Source organism: Cottoperca gobio, chromosome 15 (genome assembly GCF_900634415.1).
Source record: "Cottoperca gobio chromosome 15, fCotGob3.1, whole genome shotgun sequence".
In the NCBI taxonomy this organism is placed as follows: domain Eukaryota; kingdom Metazoa; phylum Chordata; class Actinopteri; order Perciformes; family Bovichtidae; genus Cottoperca; species Cottoperca gobio.
This window is the reverse complement of record NC_041369.1, coordinates 1,644,496-1,666,049: the sequence shown is the minus strand read 5'-3', so window position 1 is coordinate 1,666,049 and position 21,554 is coordinate 1,644,496. Positions and strand designations below refer to the sequence as shown.

The 21,554-nt window shown below is 37.7% G+C and overlaps 1 protein-coding gene across 2 annotated transcripts in view; it reads right to left on the bottom strand.

The window, feature by feature from the left end:
- Positions 1–15,325: 15,325 nt before the first annotated feature.
- edaradd (EDAR-associated death domain) overlaps positions 15,326–21,554 on the bottom strand; it is a 16,172-nt gene continuing 9,943 nt past the window's right edge. Inside the window, exons 4-6 of one of the 2 annotated variants that reach the window (XM_029450541.1) lie at positions 20,033–20,106; positions 17,225–17,273; positions 15,326–16,112 (exon numbers count right to left, since the gene is read on the bottom strand). In XM_029450541.1, the coding sequence (XP_029306401.1) occupies positions 15,724–16,112; positions 17,225–17,273; positions 20,033–20,106 (512 nt within the window). In that variant the 3' untranslated portion in view covers positions 15,326–15,723. The remainder of the gene's footprint in view (positions 16,113–17,224; positions 17,274–20,032; positions 20,107–21,554) is intronic. The other variant, XM_029450542.1, reaches the window with a different exon arrangement.

Below are 21,554 nucleotides of genomic sequence, written 5' to 3'. Positions count from 1 at the left end.
AACAGACGTGTACGAACAAAAACCCCATCAACCCCTTACTCACAAAGCACTGTAACATTATGACATTAAATCAGAGTTAAAGATTGTCACAAATGAAAACTAAAGGAAACCAGTGTTGTGTCTCATTTAATGTTAGAAAAATAATTATTTTCAGAATTAGATTTGTTTCATATGAAAATCCTTGCTAAAGTGTCTTTAACAATCTCAAGATACTCCAGCAGCTTCCTTCATATATTCCTTTCTGTATGTCTACATGCCACATATGTCAGATTAAATGCTGCACTCTCACCGCCTGTCTGTTTTACAGAGCTTGGTAAAACAATATTCATGTGGGCAGATCCAGCTGCTTGGAACAAACCGTAAAAAGTGAAATTATGGACGATAATCACTGTGAATTATTATGTAAAGTCATGATGGTTTAAAGGAATGACACAACTCTTTTAACATATATTTTTGGATCATTGTTTCCTTATGTGTTTCCCTCTAACCCTTATTCCTCATGTGAAACACTTATCTTGACAGACCTTTGTGTTTAAATGTTCCACAACAAATGCATGTTTTTATTTGTCAAACGCATTTTTTAGCAGATCAAATTATTTAATGTTCTTTATTTATTTTTTTGGCAACAGTTGTCACAGCTGGTGTGAGCAGAGCAACAGACCCAAATGCAGAAAACTGGCAGACTGATACCGTTCAGGTTTTAATGTCAAAATGAAGGTACATATGCTTACAGAATTATAAGGGAGGCAAGGGTAAAAACCAGGAACAGAAACAGACAAACTTATCCAAAGAGGCTCGGCAAAGAATGATTAGTCCGTAGAACCAGCAGAAGGTCTGGCAGGTGGGTGCAGATGTTGCGGGTACAGGTCCAGATTCAGGTAACGGGGTATAGGTTCAGATACAGCTTCAGATGGCTTAGAAAGCAATGGTAGGAAGCAAAAATCTGAGGCAAGTCATCTGGGAACTGAAGAACAATAGACCAGGAGACCTCAGGCAGATGACCTGGGAGCAATGGCCCTCCAGGTAATCAGTCGGGGTCACCGGAGCCGCTGAGTCTGCCACCAGACCTTTAGCAGCTAGTCCAGAATGCTCCTTAAGATCTCCCATACACCACTCCTCTTCTGTTCACTACACTGGCTCCCTGTTGCAGCTCACATCCTCACATTCAAGACTGTGGTACCAGTGGCAGCATTTAGATGCTTTACCATAGTAAAACCAATACCACTGTGTAAAAATATTCTGTCACCATTAAAAGCCCTGCATTACTTAAAGTAACAGGCCCGAAGATTTTCATTTAAATAAATATCTGTCACTATCCATCGCCGAATGAGGTAACAGGTTAATGAGGTTATGGAGTCTATAGCTCCCCTTGTATTTGCAGAGTTATGAACTGGGTGTCTGTGGTGACCTTCTCAAAGGAAATCCCTTCCTGCGATCTCTGGGAAGTGAGTTTCTAAAACACACCTGCATGTACGTCTTATCGACATAGATGCTGGCAAAGAGAACAAGGACATTGTAACTTTAAGTAAAAGTACAAATGTATTATCAGGAAAATGCAAATATAGTATTAAAGGTTTAAGTACTAATTATATGTTATATTATTAGATATAATTGATTTGTTCCTTATTCATACATGTTCATACATTTACAAGCAGCATTTCAAGGTTCTAGCAGGTTGAGATGGAGACATGTCAACCTTATGCTACAGTTTGTTAGTTTAGTCAATGGCAATGCATCACATTTTAAATGTATCAAATCATTTGCATAAAAAGTGTTAAAGGCCCTGCACAGAGTGATTTCACTTATGTTGTCTCTGTCATCCTTCTGTCGCACTTGTTGTACTTGCAGGATGGAGCAACTTACATTAGTAGTGCATAGAGTTTGTTGAAATCACATAATTCCACCTGACTAGATGTTGAATCAGATTTAATCTAACCTGCAGAGCCTTTCATTCATTTCATTCATTCAAGTGCAATGTTGCTCTCTGAAATGTAATGTAGTATATACAAAGTTGCATTAAATGGAAATACTCAAGGAAGTACAAATTCCTCATAGTTGTACAGAGTACAGTACTTGAGTAAATGTGCTTAGTAACATTCCACCACTGTCAGGCACTGGAGGAATGGCTCCTTCCTGCCCCCAGGCCCTGCCAAGCCCTGCAGCCAGACATGAGCAGTGAGGCTCTTAATACTTACTGTAGAACTAAACACTTGCTGTTAGTGCTTCACTTAGGATAAAAGTATCTGCTAAATATATGTAGTGTAATGTTATGTAAACAGTGGAACATTTGCAGAGGAACGTCTTTGGATCAATCATTTACAAAATAATATTATGTCAAAACCAAACAAAAACAGAAAATACCTGTAAAACATCTGTAATCTAATTTGTTAGAAAAGAAAGGTAAACAAATGTTGCAATGTTTTTCCATAAATGTAATGAAGTTAAACGTTCTCATGTGGTGTACCAGCTACAGTTTGGGCTCTATTCTTTGGTCCATCTTCACCAGACTAATCACACAGTTTGAACTGAATTTTTGGGAAGGTTGATTAGATTTTGTATTTGAGACATGAAACATGCAGCAGAGCAGTGGTCAGCAGACTGATCTCATTGGAAATGTATACAAAACAAACATAAATGTCATCACATTTTGAATATAAAGTAAAAGTGGGTAAAAACATGACCAAGGTTGTACACTAACCTAATAATTTAACTTCAAAACCCTGAAGTAATACTTGAATACATACTGTAGGTATGGCCATGTATGCTATGGTCATAGTGAGGGTATGCTTGAGAAGAATGACCTTGCACAACGTGTCAGAAGGCAGGCATGTTGAGACCTTGTAGGAATGGCCACACTTGAAGTTGAGAAAAGCGTAATGCGTTCATTGCGAAGATACACTTCTGCAGTGTATTTAAAAAATATGGGGTTGAAATATGGTAATATTTCATATCATGAAAACAAATTATTTGTACAATGTGAGAATGGAGGTATTATAAGTGTATTTGCACAGGCTAAACTCCTGGACGTGGCTGCAGTTGTGTACGAATTTGACAAAAACACAAATTTGTAATTTTTTTATAAAAATTAGGGCCATCACATTTGAATAATGCAGGATACTGCATACTGTTTAACGTTAATGGTCATAGATGTGGTATAGTGAAATGACATTGATATCTCAGTCCTTTACGTCTGGAAGCTTCCCCAGACATCTGTTTTATCTGGAGCGGGTATGTGTCGCATATTAGTTCCTACTAACAATCCTGACAATCTGCATGTAGAGCAGTGATGTAGCGATGGTACATTCCTCCCATCTGCCTGGGGAACTGGGAGGACAGAAACTGAACACACAAATTCATTTACCTGTCAAAGTCCACGTGGTCATACAAATGCAAATAGGATTCTTACAAAGCTCCATCCTCCCACCCAAACAGCTGTAACCTGGGGGAAGGATGAGCATGACCTTTGTCCTTCAATATGTTCTGAAGGACTTTGGTGGTTCATTGTCTGTGTTCAGGGACTTCCGACCTCCAATAGGTTTTTCAGAATGCAACTTGATTAATTAGTAAACTGAATTACCTTCGGTCAAAATATCAGAGCTTCCTCTTTGATGCATCTTTATTCAAAGTTTATTGTGATTTGAAACTGTGATTAAAAAAACTTCCGGCCATACTTGGCTTTATTTCTGGGAATTTTGTGGATTTGCTAACTCACTCCTCTTCTCTTATTTATTCTAGTTTCTATTGCTCATCATTTAGCTATTGTCTTACACTGACAACACCCTTCTCTCCTCTACACAGTCATCACATTGTATTAATTGGTTGGATGGGTAGGGTAGTGACTCATGTTGCATAGCTCGGTATGTATCTCAGTAAAGAGAATATTCAATTTAAAATAACTGAAATGCTGCTCAACAAATGCTAATACAGCTCACTAACGCCGTACACTAGGGTCTGCAATTTGACCACAGGGTTTAATCAACACATCTTTGAATGTTACTTTATTGCCATCATATTGTATTCCATTATCATATCAAATCATATATGGTCATTATATCTTACTAATTAGCAAAATAGGAAAGAAAAGAAAAAAAGAAAGGAAAGAATAAAAGTGCTAACAACTAAATATGCATAAATTAATTAAAGTAAAAGAAAGTTGCTCATTATACAGAATTCCCCATGTTATTGAATTATTATTATTGATGCATAAATATGTAAGCAGTACTGCCTAATCTGTCTAATCCATAATAAGGTAATGTAATTTATATTTTACATACCAATCCTACATTTTGTATGTAAAAGCTTACAGTAATTTTCCTGTGGAGTAAAAAGAAAATATTTCAACCTGAAATATAATGGAGTAGAAGAAGAAAATATCATCGAATGAACATCTCATGTAAAGTAGTGCTTGAGGAAACCTTTCACTACTTTACCTGAGAATCTAACTGATATAATAGTGTTTCAGTGTTGTTGCTATTTGTACCTGCAGTACTGTCCATTCCTACTTTCCTGAGCTCATATTTAGAATATAAGTAAAAGTGTTTGTCCTGTCCATGATTTTAAGAGACACCAGCCAATCAGAAACCAGTATTTATCTTGGGCATGCCGTAAAAGAGCCAATGCATGATTTTTCATTTTATTTTAGGAGAAGCCTTCACAAACAATAAACAATTTGTTGATAAATGAATGAATGCTTTTCAAAGTGCGCTGCAGTGCTTTTGATTCCGGCCTCGATGGCCACTCATAGGCTCATAGGATCAGCAGAAATGTCAAAATAACCCCAAACTAAACTAATTTAATAAATATGTGTTGAACATTAAAAGTCTGATGTCAAATGGTACAAATAAAGTTTGTGAGCAAAGTGTTTGTGTGTGAGACAGTGTTACTTGTTTTTTCTTTGTAAACCTGGTTAGTCCTGTTAACAAGGAGTGGTTTGCTTCTCTCTGCTATGTCTTTCTCTCTTGTGCTTTCTAGTCCAGTTTCGGCTGCCAAAAGAACTGCAAGACGCTCTCTGTGACATAGTTTGAATTTGAGGCGTGTGTGTGTGTGTGCATGTGTGGGAGTGTGTGTGTTGTAAGGGTGAAGGGGGCACCAGGAGAGGCGGTACTGATGCAGCCTAACCTGTTCTCCTGGCTTGCTATGAGCTGATGGCATTTAACTAGCAGAACCATCCCATCCTGGTTGACAGAGCAGCAGTGATACACTGAGGAGGACACGTCTCGCTCTGGGTTTATCTTACGTGGAGGCAGCAGCATACGGTGAGTCCATCAAATATGTTTTCTATGGCCTCTTTTTGGTTCATATAAGACCAAAGGATGAGATCCTTTTTTTTGTTTTGACAATTGCTAAAATTGGTTCTTAAAAAGCAAGTTCTTAGTGACTTAAAAATAAAATCTATTCAAAGAAACCTTTTCATTATGAATATCAATTTGACACATGTTTTTGTTGATCTAGGAAGAAAACTAATACTAAAGTGTAGTAACTTTTAAAATAACTTTAAGAGGTTTAGTGATAGGATACATACTGGGTTTGAATACATCTTACATATATTGGAATTATATATTGTCTTATATATATATATATATATATATATATTTTGTTTGAAAAACCCAAAGCCAAGCTTTTTAAAATGATGTTTTGAAACGTCGTGGCCCAGTTGCAAAGTCAAGATCTTTGGAAATGTGTTGCAGTTTCTAGCAACAACAAGTGAGGATTCATTATAAAGTGCTAAAACTGTGGATAAAGAAGACACAGTATATCAAATGTTATATTGAGTATTGCTAATGAGTGCTGCTGTCGGTGTGACTTGCTGTCGTCCTGACTGGGACATGCCAGTCTCTGCTGTCATCTGACTCACACCCCTGCTGTGAGTCAAAGTGGTTGGTATCAGTGTTGATATTGCCACCCTCTTTGAGAGGATACACCTATTAACCACACTTGTTTTTAATCTCTGTGACTTTACTGTCTTTCCTGTTTTCTTTGAATTGCTCATTTCTGGTTAGGGCAAGTATGCATGGAGCCTGAAGCCACTGAGCATTTATGTTGTTTGTCAATATTTCTATTTCTTATTTCTTTGGAAATCAAGGTGATTATGCATAGTTGTGATATGATAACAACAGTTGTAACAAAAGCTCACATTCAATATATCGTTAAATGTCATTATGCGTACCTGTCAACAGGTTACTCATGACTTTTAATGTGGCCTCTCATTGCACAAAGCAAAGTCGCTTGAAGACTTAATTATCTTTTGGAGGAGCGTCTGTTCATTAACACCGATGGGTGTTGACCGTTCAACACCAAGTTTTTTCCTTTTCTATGATTGGACAGTTCGGATCTTAGTGAAGGAAAACATCCATGATTCCGCTTTTTTTGAGAACATTTCACAAACCCAATATTACTACTGTAAACAAACGCAAAACCTGACCTTTCTTTATTAATGCGACTATATTGCAAGTAAATTTCATGTGAAGATGTTGGGGTGTGGTTGAAGGGAGGGCTGTGTATTTGTGCAGAGCAGTGTGGCATGTTAGAGAGTATGCATCCAAACCAACTGGTTTAGATGCATACATTCTGCTGAACAAACCTGGCAGAGGCTTTGGATTCCTGAAGTGTGAGGTGATACGGTGTGTGGGTGTTGTTGTTTCTCTGTCTGTCAGTCAGAACATGAAAGAAACGCTAAAGACAGGTGAAGAACTCTGAGCACAGGCAGGGATGTGTGGGTAAAGGATGAACTGACTCTTAGTGAGAGCTACTGACAGCTGATGGAAATCATTTCTATATTCATACGATGACTTTCGATGGTGCTGTTTTTACTATCGTCATCTTCTTATATGTTTCAACTTTAACTTACATGTTCTTCTGTTTTTTGCCAGTACGACTTTAAACTCAAATCAGTTTAAACTAAACCAAAACAAGACCATAGACCATTCACTTTCATCATATTACTTGTTGAACATTTTTTAATTGATCACATATTGGAAACCTAAACCTGTGCATTATAAATAGTGTAAAAACCATGTTGCTAGCCGTATTATTGGTGACGACTCTAAATGATAATACTCTACTCTACGACAATACTCTAAGTCAGTATTTAAAAATGTCACTTTTGGTTTCAATATTTTTTCAAAGAGCAAAACAATGATCATTTGTTTAAATTCTGCATTCCTTTGCTGCATCCTTCATAAGGTACATAGCAAGTTATGTCTCTGATGTAAGTTATATTAATAAAGTTTCCTTTCTCTGGTGTTTTACAGATAACTTTGGTGTGATTTGGAGTTTCCATGGTTTCTTGTATTTTGGTATAAATTCCATATGTGGCTGTAAATACGCCTAAGAAATTATGGTAAGTGTGAAAAACCAACATATAAAACAGTAAAATATTACATGTGATTGCAATTATCTTTATGACAAAATGTGTTTTTTAAAGATGGACTGTAACAAAACAAATGTATGCAATGTGTGAAAATGGGACACACCTGTCTCAACTTGTTTACTGTAAACCACTTTTGAACAGAGCGGAGACAACAAGAGTAGAAGTTTCTCAGATGGCCTGGTCCTAGGCGACTCTGAGAAAGGAGTTGTCATTACTGGAATCAAAGATGACACACTCGCTGCAAAGAGTGGCCTACAAGCAGGTACGAGAAAGAGAAGTGAATATTTAAACCCATATATTCTTACTGAAGTTTTGGAAAATTCAACTAGTATCTGTAGATAAAGGATTTAAGGAAAATATATAAGAAACATGTTGGTTTTGATGAGTTGTTTCTACTTGTTCCAGGGGATGAGATTGTTGCGGCCACTATACACCTAGACCACCTCAACAAAAGTGAAGTGATGAGCATCCTGAAGGTCCTGGAGCCATATGATGACAACATGAAGGTTCTGACAAAGAAGCAGCTAAATGCCAGTGCTGGCCTTGGCTCCTTGGGATTAGATCTCAAAGACCCTGCAAAGGTAAACGTCACAAGGGTTGGTTCACCCTAATTAAAAAAGAAACACTTACCTCTAGTTGTGGTAAAATAGTTGTTTCAAAAATAGTTCCAATAAAAAGTGTATATCTCTAAAACTTGGGCATATAAAACCAAAACGATCTGCATGTCTATATACCACAAGAGTTAAGGTAGAAAATATGTTTTTTGACACAGTTCAATGTGAGCAGACTGTTGTATGCCATACAGCCTGGCCCTAATCTAGTCAAAGTCGTTCTCCACTGATATGTTAATGTCTCACAGGGCATTGGGAACTTAAACCCTCAACACATACTTCCTTTGCACATTTTATTAATGAATTAAATTGGAAGAAATCATATTAATAGTAACAGCAGCTCTCTGACACAGTGTTAAAATAACAGTATTAAAGCCTAATATAACTAATAAATGACACAAGATCTGCTTTAAACGATGTTAACCTACTTTGTTTATCACTCCATTACAACAGATGCTCAATCTAAAGAAGGATCTGTCACTGGATGCATTAGCTGAGGCACCAGTTGTTTCCCTCGACGACCTGAGAGGAAAGCTAAATGCTGCAAAGGGGGTTGGGGGGGGAATAGGTGGTCCCACTCTCAATGGAGACCTTCCCAGTCTCAGTCTAGATAAACCCTCAGCTGATGGTGGTGCCAAATTCACAATGCCCTCCCTAGGACTGTCTGGAGCAGATATAAAAGGTGATCTTGATGGCAGCCTCAAAGCACCGGATGTCAGTGTCTCAACACCAAAGCTCAACACCCCCAGTGCCTCGCTCAACATCGAGAAACCGGAAATCAAGACAGGCAACCTGAAATACAAGGCCCCAAAATTTGCGATGCCACACTTCAATATGCCTCAACTCAAAACACCAAAAGCAAAAATGGATGTTTCTGGTGATGCAGATCTCCCTTCTGTCAGTGGAAATCTAGAGACACCAGACCTCAATCTGCCCGCCCCAAAGTTAGATCTTAAAATTCCAGATTTGAATCTGAATGGGCCAAAAGTAGATCTGAATAGTCCTGGCATAAATTTAGAATCCCCAAATGCTGATCTTGAGGCACCCTCAAGCAAAATCAAGTGGCCCCATTTCAAATGGATAAGTCCCAAAGTTAAAGGACCAGATACTGATTTAAATGCTGACCTGACTGCTCCAGATTTCAGCCTCACCACACCAAAGATCGATGGGGATCTTAGTGCACCAGATATTGACGTGAACTTTCCCAGAGCTGACATTAAAGGTACTGCTCTAGGTGTTCAAAACCCTAATATTGACATTGATGGTCAATCTGGAAAAATCCACTGGCCTCATAAGAAATGGAAGAAACCTAGACTTCATGGCCCAAGAGCTGATCTAGACTTAGATACAAACCTGAACTCACCATATGTTGATTCCTCCCTTCCAAAAGTGGATGGTGAAATAAATGGCCCAGATGTTGACATCAATTTGCCAAAGGCTGACCTTGAAAGCCCTGATCTAGACATGCATTCTGGTAAAGTCAACTGGCCTCACCTGAAATGGAAGAAACCCAAACGTCATGGACCAAAAGCAGACTTAGACATTGATGCAGACCTAAACACACCCAATTTAAATGTCTCAACTCCAAAGATTGAGGGTGACATTATTGCACCAAATGCTGATCTGAATCTCCCAAAAGCTGGCCTTAATAGCACCAATGTAGATGTTCAGGCCCCAGATCTTGACATTGATGGTACACAAAGTCAAATTAACTGGCCTCATCTGAAATGGAAGAAACCCAAACTTCATGGTCCCAAAGCTGACATGGACCTTAATGCAGATCTGAGCACACCAGATGTCGATCTCTCTGTTCCAAACATTGATGGTGAGATTAGCACACCAGATGTCAATCTGAATTTACCCAAAGATGATGTTGATTTTAAAGCACCAAATGTGGACATTGAGGCTCAATCTGGGAAGTTCAAATGGCCTACTATTAAGAAGTGGTCAGTCTCAGGTCCTAAGGTTAATGGTCTAGATGCAGATGTTGATGTTTCAGCCCCTGACTTGAATGGTACAGTTCCAAAGATTGATGGTGAGATAAATGCACCAGATGTCAATCTAAATTTACCAAAAGCTGACCTGGAAGGCCCCAACCTAGACATTAATGTTCCAGATGTTGAAGGTCCTTCTGGAAAATTGAAATGGTTCAACTTCAAGAAATTTGGCACATTGAAGCGTCCAAAGGGTGATTTGGATTTGATTGCACCAGATCTTTCAGCACCAAACATTGAGGGGGGGATTGAGACTCCAGATTTCAATATTGGCATGCCTAAACTTGATGTCAAAGGTCCAGATGTGGATCTTAATGATGCAGATATCGACCCAGATATTAACTCACTTGATGGTAAACTGAAGTTACCTAAATTCAAACTACCAAAATTCAAAGCGCCAAATGTAAAGGGTCCTGAATTGGATGCTGATTTAAGAGCACCAGACATTGATGGCAGTCTTGACTTACCTCATGTAGACCTAAAATCATCAGGTGTCCCTGGTGCACCAAAATATGGTCTTGATGCACCAGATTTTGACATTGATTTACCAAAAGCTGATCTGAAAGGTCCTGGTGTAGACCTTCAAGCTCCAGAGCTTAATGCCTTAGGTGGAAAAATCAAGATACCCAAAATAAATTTACCAAAGTTCGGTTTACCTAGGGTAAAAGGTACTAATCTCGATGTTGATGCCAAGGCACCTAACCTGAATCTTTCTGCCCCCACTTTTAAAGGAGATCTAAGTACTCCACATCTAGATCTGGATGCTGATCTTAAGACAGATATTGACCTTTCGGCACCCAAAACAAACATCAGTGTACCAGACGTCAATCTTTCTACCCCAAATACTAAAGTTCCACATGTGAATCTTAATTTGCCCAAAGCTGATATAAAGGGCCCCAGTATGGATCTACCAACAGCTGAAGCAGACCTCCAGGTACCTGATCTCAACTTGAAAGCACCAGATCTCAGCTTGTCTTCTGGAAAAATGGATGGAAACCTCTCAGCACCAAACATAGACATCAAGTTGCTAAAAACTGAACTGGAAGCACCTGTCACACTGAAAGCTCCAAATGTAGATATTGACCTGCCCAAAGCAAACCTCAAAGGACCTGATGCACAGTTAAAAACACCAGATCTAGATTTTGAATCCCATCTTGGTGACTTTTAATTTGCCTCATTTCAAGCTTCCAAAACTTGGTCTTTCAAGTACTGAAGTAGATGTTCCCAGTATTCATCCTTCAGTGGAGGCTGGAATCAAGGCACCAAAGGTCAACATAGGCACTCCTATGGGAGATATCAAAGGACCTGAAGCTCCAAATGTAGATGCCAACATTGAAAAGTCAGGTTTTAAGTTTCCAAATTTTAACTTTTTAGGGCCTAAAATAAAAGCAGCAGAGGTTAATACCAGCGCAAATCTTGAAAACTCACCTGATGTGAAGATCAAAGCTCCCAGTGTTGAAGGAGGGATCAGGTCACCTGATGTAAATGTCTCTGCTCCTGAAGTGAAGACTAGCCTCATCAGACCTGAACTGGATATTACAGCTGAAGCAGATGCTGAAGTTAAAGGTTCTCCAAAAAGTAAGCTAAGGTGGCCCTTCAAATGGGGATTTAAGTCTGATACAAGTACAGATGATGATGCAAGTGGGGTTGACTCTGATACTGAGATGGAAGTTCCTTTATTCAAAATCCATAGACTGCCCCGGAACAGCATTGATGTCATTGGAGGAATTGATGATACCTTAAGCTTATCAAAACTTGATTCTGAGGCAAAGGATTATGTCGTCAGCAAAGGGATCCGCTTGCCAATAGTAAATGCGACATCAAAAGCAGGAGAAAAGATTGACATTATGGAGAGACTGAAAATGGCAAAGGACAAAGTACCAGCAGCTAGCGTCTCACCAACCGAAGCCGAAACTGGTATTGATCTGAATATAGCAGCCCCGAGTCTTGATGTCAGTGCCTCCACAGAAACAGATTATTCTTTGATGAGAGGAGGTACTTTCAAAGTAGAAAAGCCAGAGTCTGCACTGGGCCTGGTAGCCCCTGAAATTTCGACATCAGATGAAAATGACAAATTGTCATTGAGCCTCTCCAATATGCTTGGCCTTAATATCAAGCATTGAGATGCTGACTGATTCCTGTTAGGCTAACCTGATAAGTAAAGCTTCAGTCCAGAAACATTGTAAATACATGTAACTTAACCAATTCTTTGCCTTAGTTTGTGACCATAAAGACAGATTTACATTTGCCACCGTTTTCTGCAGATAATGCCAGCTACAGTATCCTTATTGTGTAATAACTTTATAGTCTAGTCAAAAAACGTGTTTTTATAAACTATGTGTATATTCCTGTTATTTATATAAGCTTTTTTTCCTAAAAATTGTTGATTCGGAAGTATGTTACATGTAATCACATTGAGCTGTTTATGTTTCTGAGAAGTTCATTACTCAACCTTAAAATCTTTACATGATAATAGAATTGTGAGTGAATGTATTTGTTCATTTTCTTTGTTCAATAAATAACTCAATATATTCAATATGCTTGTGATACTTAAATAACGAAAACGATTATTTGTTGGTTTGTATGTTAAGTAAATTAATGTATGAAAATGAATAAGAGGCGTTACCATGTTTCATTTTACAGATATGTGTTAATCTAATACATTTCCTACGAAGCTCCATGGATTTTATTTTAAATGTTGTACTAATTATAGAAAAAATCATTTGTTATTGGAAACTTTACTCCATATACGTCGACATTTACACTTACCTTAAACACATTTCATTTTCAGCTAACCTACTATATGCTGAATAAAAGATTCCGTAAGATGCAATAGCAATTAATTGGAATTTAACAATTAGAAGTGTACCAACTGAACACGGTCTTCATTTTCCCTATAATTAGTACCTAACTACATAGTTCTTTCCAGGAACATTTTAGGAAATGATTTGGAAATTAAGGAACTGTAATATATATATAATATATTATATATATATATAAAGTGTTGGGATACATAAAATGAATAAAGATCACAATATAATTTGATACTAAAACAACCTGTTGTAACTTTGTATGTATTTAACAGTTGTCTTTGAGGTAGCAAAAAGAGAGATGATGCTGAATAACATGGGGAAACTTACTCCTTTGATTAAATCTGAAGTTACAAGTCTTGGTGTTATCATAGACTCAGATCTAAGCTTTAAATCCCACATAAACAAGGTGACAAAAACATCATTCTTCCACCTTAGAAATATAGCTAAAATCAGACAATTTATAAATCAAAAGGATGCTGAAAAACTAATCCATGCTTTCATCTCAAGCCGACTCGATTACTGTAATGCACTCTTTACCGGCCTCCCAAAAAAAACAACTGAGAGACTTCAGCTCATCCAAAACGCTGCAGTGAGGCTGCTGACTAGAACCAAGAGGTCGAGACCACATCAGTCCAGTGTTAGCCACTCTACACTGGCTTCCAGTAACTTTTAGAATTGATTTTAAGGTCCTACTTCTTGTATACAAAGCCCTAAACGGAACCGCACCAAGTTACACTGCCAACTCTCTAATCAACTATGTGCCCCCAAGAACATTACAATCATCCATTACTGGTTTATTAAATGTTCTCAGAAACATCCAAAAGAAAATTGGGGATGCAGCCTTTTGCAATTATGCACCAAAGCTATGGAACACTTTACCTGCAGACATTAGGGAGGAAACCTCGCTCAATATCTTCAAAAGTAAGCTAAAAACATATCTTTTTACTTTTGCCTTTTAATAGTGATATTTTATATCTCTTTACTTTAGCCTTTTAATGGTGATATTTTATATCTCTTCACTTTAGCCTTTTAATGGTGACATTTTATATCTCTTTACTTTAGCCTTTTAATGGTGATATTTTATATATTTTTACTTTAGCCTTTTAATGGTGCCACTTTAAACTAATTTAAATGATTTCATACATTTTTGCCATGTTTAACATTGAATGTGTAAAGGTAACTGAGATGAATCTCAGAGTGTGTATTTTTGAAAAGCCTGAGATGAAATAGACTGTTTTACCACGGGAACAAGAGGAAGTTTCTCAGATAAATGTGTATTGGAGAAAAACTGGCTTTAACTGTAAGGGAGTAAACCAGTTGAAAGGCCACAGGGGCCCATTGTTGATCTCATGCTTTCAAAATATGGCTCTGACAGTTTAAAACATTTACAAGAATGGTGTGATGAATATGATTTCCCGGCAGTAGGGTCGTTAAGTACGGCACAGATAGGGAAACTAGGCATGATTTCCAATGTTATTTTATACTATTTTAATTCTGCTATTTTAATACAATTTTAATTCTGCTACATTATATTATTTTAATCCTGCTATTTTATCTGCTATTATATACTATTTTAATTCAGCTATTTTTATAATGGTACTTCAGACTCATTTACATCAAAACTGTGATTATTGTACTGTAAATGCTCTTATTCTGTCCTTGTACTAATTGTTATGTTTTTGATGTGAAGCACTTTGGGCTGCAATTCTTGTATGAAAGGTGCTATACAAATAAAGCTTATTATTATTATTATTATTATTATTATTATTATTATTATTATTATTATTATTATTATTATTATGATGTTGCTACTTAGTTTTTCTTTAATAATGACTAAAGCTTTTACAGAGTATGACATGTGTTTATTTCATACTGAGAAAAAAAGTACAATAAAAAAAAAAAACCCAAAAAACTGAATGACAAATGACATTGATGTTAGCATGAAACGTTTTAACTGTAATTTTGGTTTTCAAATTTAACAATTTAGATTGTTTGGTTAGACCATACTAAGGATATACAGTAACTATGAAATAAGTATTATTGTTGTGAGTAATAGAACTTTTCAATTGTTCTAAAATTGTTCACATAGCTTGATTCCATCAATAGAACATGTGACTATTACTCAAAGGTTGTGACATACATCCTGCTAACATGGCGTGTATAATGTATGAGTGTTATTTCCAAAAAACAAACTAAATATTTAATAAAAAATAAATACTCTGCCATGAGCCTGGGCTTGCTATCAAGACATATACAGTCAGATGCACATTAACACGACTAAGAGTCTACAGCCATGCTCATGGCTCTGTGAGGCTGAACTTAGGCACAGCGGGCTTTGAGCTAAATGCTAAATTCAGCATGCTAACATGCCAATGTTTAGCAGATATAAGGTGGACGATGTTCATCATCTGAAATGAATGTGTTAGCATGGCAACTTTTGTTAATAAGCACTAAACACAAAGTACAGCTGAGGACGATGGGAATGTCAGTTCTATAGGAATTTGGTCATAAACCAAAGTAATGGACACAATAACATGATGATGGCGTAACAGAAAATCAAATCAGGGGGTCACCAAGTTTTACAACGTTTTTTAGTCTGGACCAAATTGGTGGAGCAACTGACAGAACAGACAGATTGGCTGTCAGACGAAACCACATTGCCATTCATAGAGGCACGCTGCTAGCATGGCTAGAAATGTTCAAAAAGCCAAACTATTAATCAGTAGTAAGTCTTGTAAGTGCTATACCGTCTGTAAGATCCTGTGATACCTGAAGCACCAACGCTGCTGACATTCTCCGCAGGACTTTTTCAGTTGTTGGTCAGTGTTTTATCTTTCTCTTAAGATAACTTGCTGAAGTTACTAATGATAAAAAGCTTATAAATCCCTAACAAGTACAACCGTGACAGAGGAAAAATACACAGAGAGTCAAACTGGCTAATGAGTCTGTTGCCAGCGTGACGGCCAGTCCTTCTCTATCCAGCTCTGCAGCAGTCGCAGCACATCAATGCGCTCATAGATGCGGCAAAGTTCGGTGAGCTCAGTGACCGTCTTCTGGTTGTAGCGCAGCAGGAACTCCTGGGTGGGGCTGTGGGACAAGGAGCCCTGGGTCCGGTGCTCCAGGAGGGTCAGTTCATCATAGCTCATGCCCCAGCGACTAGCAAAGTTCTTCCAGTTTTTGATGGTGTAGTGGTTTGGATCCAGCTTGAGCCGCAGTAAATCCAGGAGGTCTTTGTCGTTCATGAGGTCACTTATCTTGGGAGGAGGAGCTGGGCAGCAGCACTTTTCACAGGGGCTGTTTAGTAACTGCAGTTCTTTGGGGTAATCTGATCTCAGAGATGAACAAGAATGTTTACATTGCAAATTACAGTATAAATACATCAAATTTAAAATGGAATAAATATCTCCACTGAAGTTTAATTAATGAATTCAGTTGCTAAGACTCTCTGCCTCCTTACGGCCATCAGAAGGTCCATACTGGCTGTCCCTGTCACCTAGTGATCTGAGGCGCATAGCAGCTCCCCCCTCTCCCAATGTCTCCCATCTGTCTCTATTGTTAACTATCAAATAGATATTCTTACTGTTAGAATGTGTCGGGTGCAGTCACGTCAATAACATTTTCTTCCAATTTATAGGCCACGGGTCAAATTGAACAAGTGGCAGCAGAAAAAGGTGGGGTTATAGGTGGTATAGTGGAGTTACTTAGAAATTAATATAATTCTGGATTAATGCATGACATAAAACATCCTCGGTTGATTCTGTTATTTATCATTATTCTACAATTTAAAGTCAGTGGCTGATATAATACTTTTTAATTGGTCTTTTAATTGTGCTTGGCTCGAGAGGCTGACATGTGGGGAGAGCCCCATGCTCGTTATGTCGAGTGCATGTGTGTGGGGAAACAACAACCTGCATGCCCAAAGCCTTCGGCCATGAAAACGGATGGCACATGTCTGTTACCTTACTGCAACTTGATTGGCTATTTGCTAAGTATTGTTGTCATAATTTGGTCATGGCTGGCAGAAGTTAGTATTTATTTTAAATAAGATAGTAACTGTGGAATTTCTGCACAAGTCTGCCTTTTGAAGAAGAACCTTATTAGACACCTTGGTGCACACCAGCCGCAGGATATTGTATAAACTGTAGGTAAAAATAATATATTTTTTTTTATTATTTAGAGGAGCCTTTCAGGACACCCAAGGTCGCCTATTGGGAAATTGCACATTATGTCAAATTATAAAATTGTGTAATTTTCTGGTTCTTCATCTGTGCAAAGCCCTGCCATTTTCCACCTCCACATGTCACTGATGCTGTTATTACACCAGCTTACACATTCAATATGTTGTCAAAATGAAATTTCCTTGCAAATATTATTGGCAATATTTCAGGTTAACAATCCATGCACCAAAAATAAATGTTGTTATAAGAATGTATATACCTGGTGAAGTAGATGTTGGACAGGTGCATTCTTCGACATCTTGAACTGGCTACAACACAAAGAAAGACAAATAATTACTATTAGTTCACATCCAGTATGCTGGTTTTCTTTCAACTGCCCAAACTCAAAAGCAAACACGCCTGCAATGAGAGGACAACAGCAACCGTCCTCATTGTCCTCTCACACCACTAACAAGACTAAAAGCATGCTAGTGGCTTATTGAAGCGAAAAGACATTGATATCTGTAGAGCCACGCTACAGACAAACCTCTGGAATGGCTAAAAAAGTTATTGATTTCCGGTCACATTGCCTCATACAATGTGTGGGTGCCGCAGCACCCTGGGGGGTCTTAAGGGTGCACCAAGGGTGCAGCAAGATTAATCATATCATTGATAATTTATTGTTTGTTTTTAATAATGTTTCAGCCACATCACATTACTTATGCTTTATGTTAAACAGAAGAAAAAAAGCAATAAATATAAAAATCACAGTATTCAACACATTGTTTAATATGCAGTTATGCTACAACTACTGACATGAAAACTCATGATTGCTGGTTGCCATAGTAACACAACACGCTACACAGCTGGAGTTTTTCAGGAGCTTGGCAGAAAGAAAGAGAAAGTGTTGGAACTGAACTCCAAGCTCTCCCAATGTCTCTACTGTCTCTTACTGTTGTCTTATTTGCAGTTCATGGTGATTTTGGAAAAGCCAAAGAAATGTTTTCACATTATGGACAATGAAGTTTGTAAAGGGAAACTTTTACATGGCAAATCTACATATCAGCCCTCAACACAGTCTGACAAAGTGAATCTGAGCCTGAGACTCAACTCTACTGGGCTAATGTCTTCACCACGGCTCAACGTTCCTTGTTGTATTACTCATTCGTTATAAACCGATGTGTGGCTCTCTATCCTGGTCTATAGGAAGACAAGACAAGAAAGTGTCCGTCAGTGGAGTCAGACATCACACATCAAAAGCAGGCTCACATGCCTGCAACCTTTTTTTTGTTTTTGTTTGTCCTTGTACAAATTACAGGGACAATGAAGAAAAACACATTCAACATATTAGCATCTGTAAATTTGCAGAACACCTTTTTGCTTTTATTCTGAATGACCGAGAATGGGTCTATATTATTTTCCTTAGTATCGATATTAGTATAATATTATAATATACAGTCAAAAATACTTCAAACCGATAATAATCTGTGTAAATAAATGCATGTTGTATTGGGAGTTACAGGATTAGACAAATAACTTGGGCATTTGTGGGTGTAAAGAAAACTTTACTGCTCCTACTCCCTCTCTGTTTTGTACTAGGAGTTAATCTAGCAGCTCTCGTGCCAAATCCGCCCCAATGGTACATAACTGTAGAGCCAAATGCTGTTTACAGGCTGTACAGTGCATAGCTTCTTAAAATGCACTGTTGTGAAGTTGACAACACTGTAGAATTCCCTAAAGAACTCCATAAAACTGGTTTATTGGATACATGTTGAACACTTCATATACAGCTCATTTGACTACCTCCAGAAGTAGGTTGTTGTCACATTATATTGGTTTTTAAACACAGCAGGGTTTTTGGTTGTGGCAGGTGCATGTCCCCCCTTTATGGAAGTTATGTGGCTCAAACTGTGATGTGTTTTCACTTGCAAGTTAAACATGTCTCAACAAAAGACATGTTGCACACTGGGGTTCATCAAGCCCACACAGAGAATCAAGACACTGTGCCTAGAGGCAGACATTTCACTAGTGATGATTGGATGGACTGGAATGAACAAATTCTCTTTTCAATTCCCACTGCTAACCTTTCCTGCATGTGTATTTTAAACAATGCTGTCTTTTAGAAAGCTGCATGACAGAGAATGAGTGAACACTTTTTCTGCCTTCTGTGTTCCTGCTCTGTTATTAGCAATGCTCACAGCTGCACCTCCACTTCAGAGGGATACAACCACATCCTGTATGTTTACAGCCTAAATTAGAAAGTACCCACAGAGTTTGTACTTTCTAATGCGTTCAATTCTAGATCGGCATCGAGATATACATAGTAATAATGGGGATTGCGGATTGGTTGACGGCGGTCATATATTTGGAGAATACCCCTATATATTATTTAATGCACCTACGTTTCTTCCTCAGCGTAGTGAGTGGTAGAAATCAGATAACACGTGGGTGCCAGTGATACGAAGGTATATACTGATGGTTTTCTGACATGCTCTTACCCTAAGAATCTTTCATGTTTGACATGTTTTTGTTAAGAACCACAGGGGTCTAAGAAACATTTCTATTGACTGTTCATTTCCTATATCATTGGCTGTTTATTATGCCAGATGTATCTTGTGGACTAATCAGTTTAATGTCTATAAATGTCAGCCACCACATAGGCCTAAAACGTCAGTGCATTAAATAATATTTTCTACATAAATCACGGCGTGCAGACTTTTCAGTTTTCTCATCAATCAAATTATATTTACATAGCCCAAGCAATGACAGATTTGTCTCTTTACAATCTGTGCAGCATACGACACCCTCTGTCCTCAGACCTTTGCAGTGGAAAAAGTTCCCCAAACAAACCCAATTAGAAGGTCAAATATATATCAAACCACCACTTAAAACTAATAATTCTATGTACCACATTTAAGGAGGACTGGATTAAGTTTTTTGGAGAATTCATGTGAAAATGTGATGTTCTATAGTGAAAGATTCGTTCTCAGGAAATTAATCCAAAAAATACAATTTGTTGAGTCCGTTGAGTCTGTGTGAAAGATGACGATACACAGGCTGCGCGTGCATCAAAGCTGGAGATACTGACCTGTCTTATTCTGTCTGAGGAGGGGCTCAGGTATCCAGAGGTCATGGAGCTCAGGTGGAGTGTCACAGCATCTGCTGGAGACACGTTATGGACATCAGTGCATTCTGATAAACAATTACCTCCTTGCTTTTGTATTTCCTCCACCAACCACTCAAATTGCATTTCTGTCCAAAATGTCATCACTTCCTAATTTTATCCAATTAGATATTTCAGTGAAATTGTCATAATTAGCATATCATTCTTGAGTTATGTGCAAAAACGTGTTTTGTGAGGTCACAGTGACCTTGACCTTTGTCCACTAAAATCTAATCAGTTCGCCCTTGAGTCTAAGTTTACATTGTTGCCAAATTTGAAGAAATTCACGGATGTGTGGAAAGACATCGCGTCACGACGGACCAAAACATAAAGTAGGCTTTTCGCCGGTGCAGAGGCATACTCACGCTGCAGGAATAGATTCATCACTGACAAATATGCAATACAATAACACATGACAGTTTAAAATGTACTGTAAATTCTCAGATAGGGGTCTGTTCTGAGTTACCTGTACACAGAGAGAGGCCTGCGGCCATTTGGTACATCTCTTAATTAGAGACAGCCATTAATCTTTCATTTACTGTGTTTTATTTATATATTTTATTTTTCCTGCTCCAAGTTCAATTAGCTATCGATGCAAATTCAACACTTCCTCTATGTCATACCTAGTTTTCACTATTCTCAGTTTTCTATTTCAATTATAGTTATTTAATGTAATTTGGATTTTGGTTTGTATTTGTCATGCATGTAACCTGGCTGCTGAAGCACTACTACTTTTTACTTCCCAGTTGCTTCCATTGTGGCAGTTTTTCTATCGCTGTTACTCTCTTATCAATACGCTCTACACTGGCTTCCAGTAACTTTTAGAATGGACTTTAAGGTACTCCTTCTTGTATACAAAGCCCTAAACGGAACAGCACCAAGTTACACTGCCAACTCTCTAATAAACTATGTGCTCCCAAGAACATTACGATCATCCACTACTGGTTTATTAAATGTTCCCAGAAACATCCAAAAGAAAATTGGGGATGCAGCCTTTAGCAATTATGCACCAAAGCTATGGAACACTTTACCTGCAGACATTAGGGAGGAAAGCTCGCTCAATATCTTCAAAAGTAAGCTAAAAACATATCTTTTTACTTTAGCCTTTTAATAGTGATATTTTATATCTCTTTACTTTAGCCTTTTAATGGTGATATTTTATATCTCTTTACTTTAGCCTTTTAATGGTGATATTTTATATCTCTTTACTTTAGCCTTTTAATGGTGATATTTTATATCTCTTTACTTTAGCCTTTTAATGGTGATATTTTATATATCTTTACTTTAGCCTTTTAATGGTGCCACTTTAAACTAATTTAAATGATTTTATAAATGTATGCTATATCTGGTTTAACATTGAATGTGTAAAGGTAACAGATAAATTTCAGAGTGTGTATTTTTGAAAAACCTGAGATCAAATAGACTGTGTTACCACAGGAACAAGAGG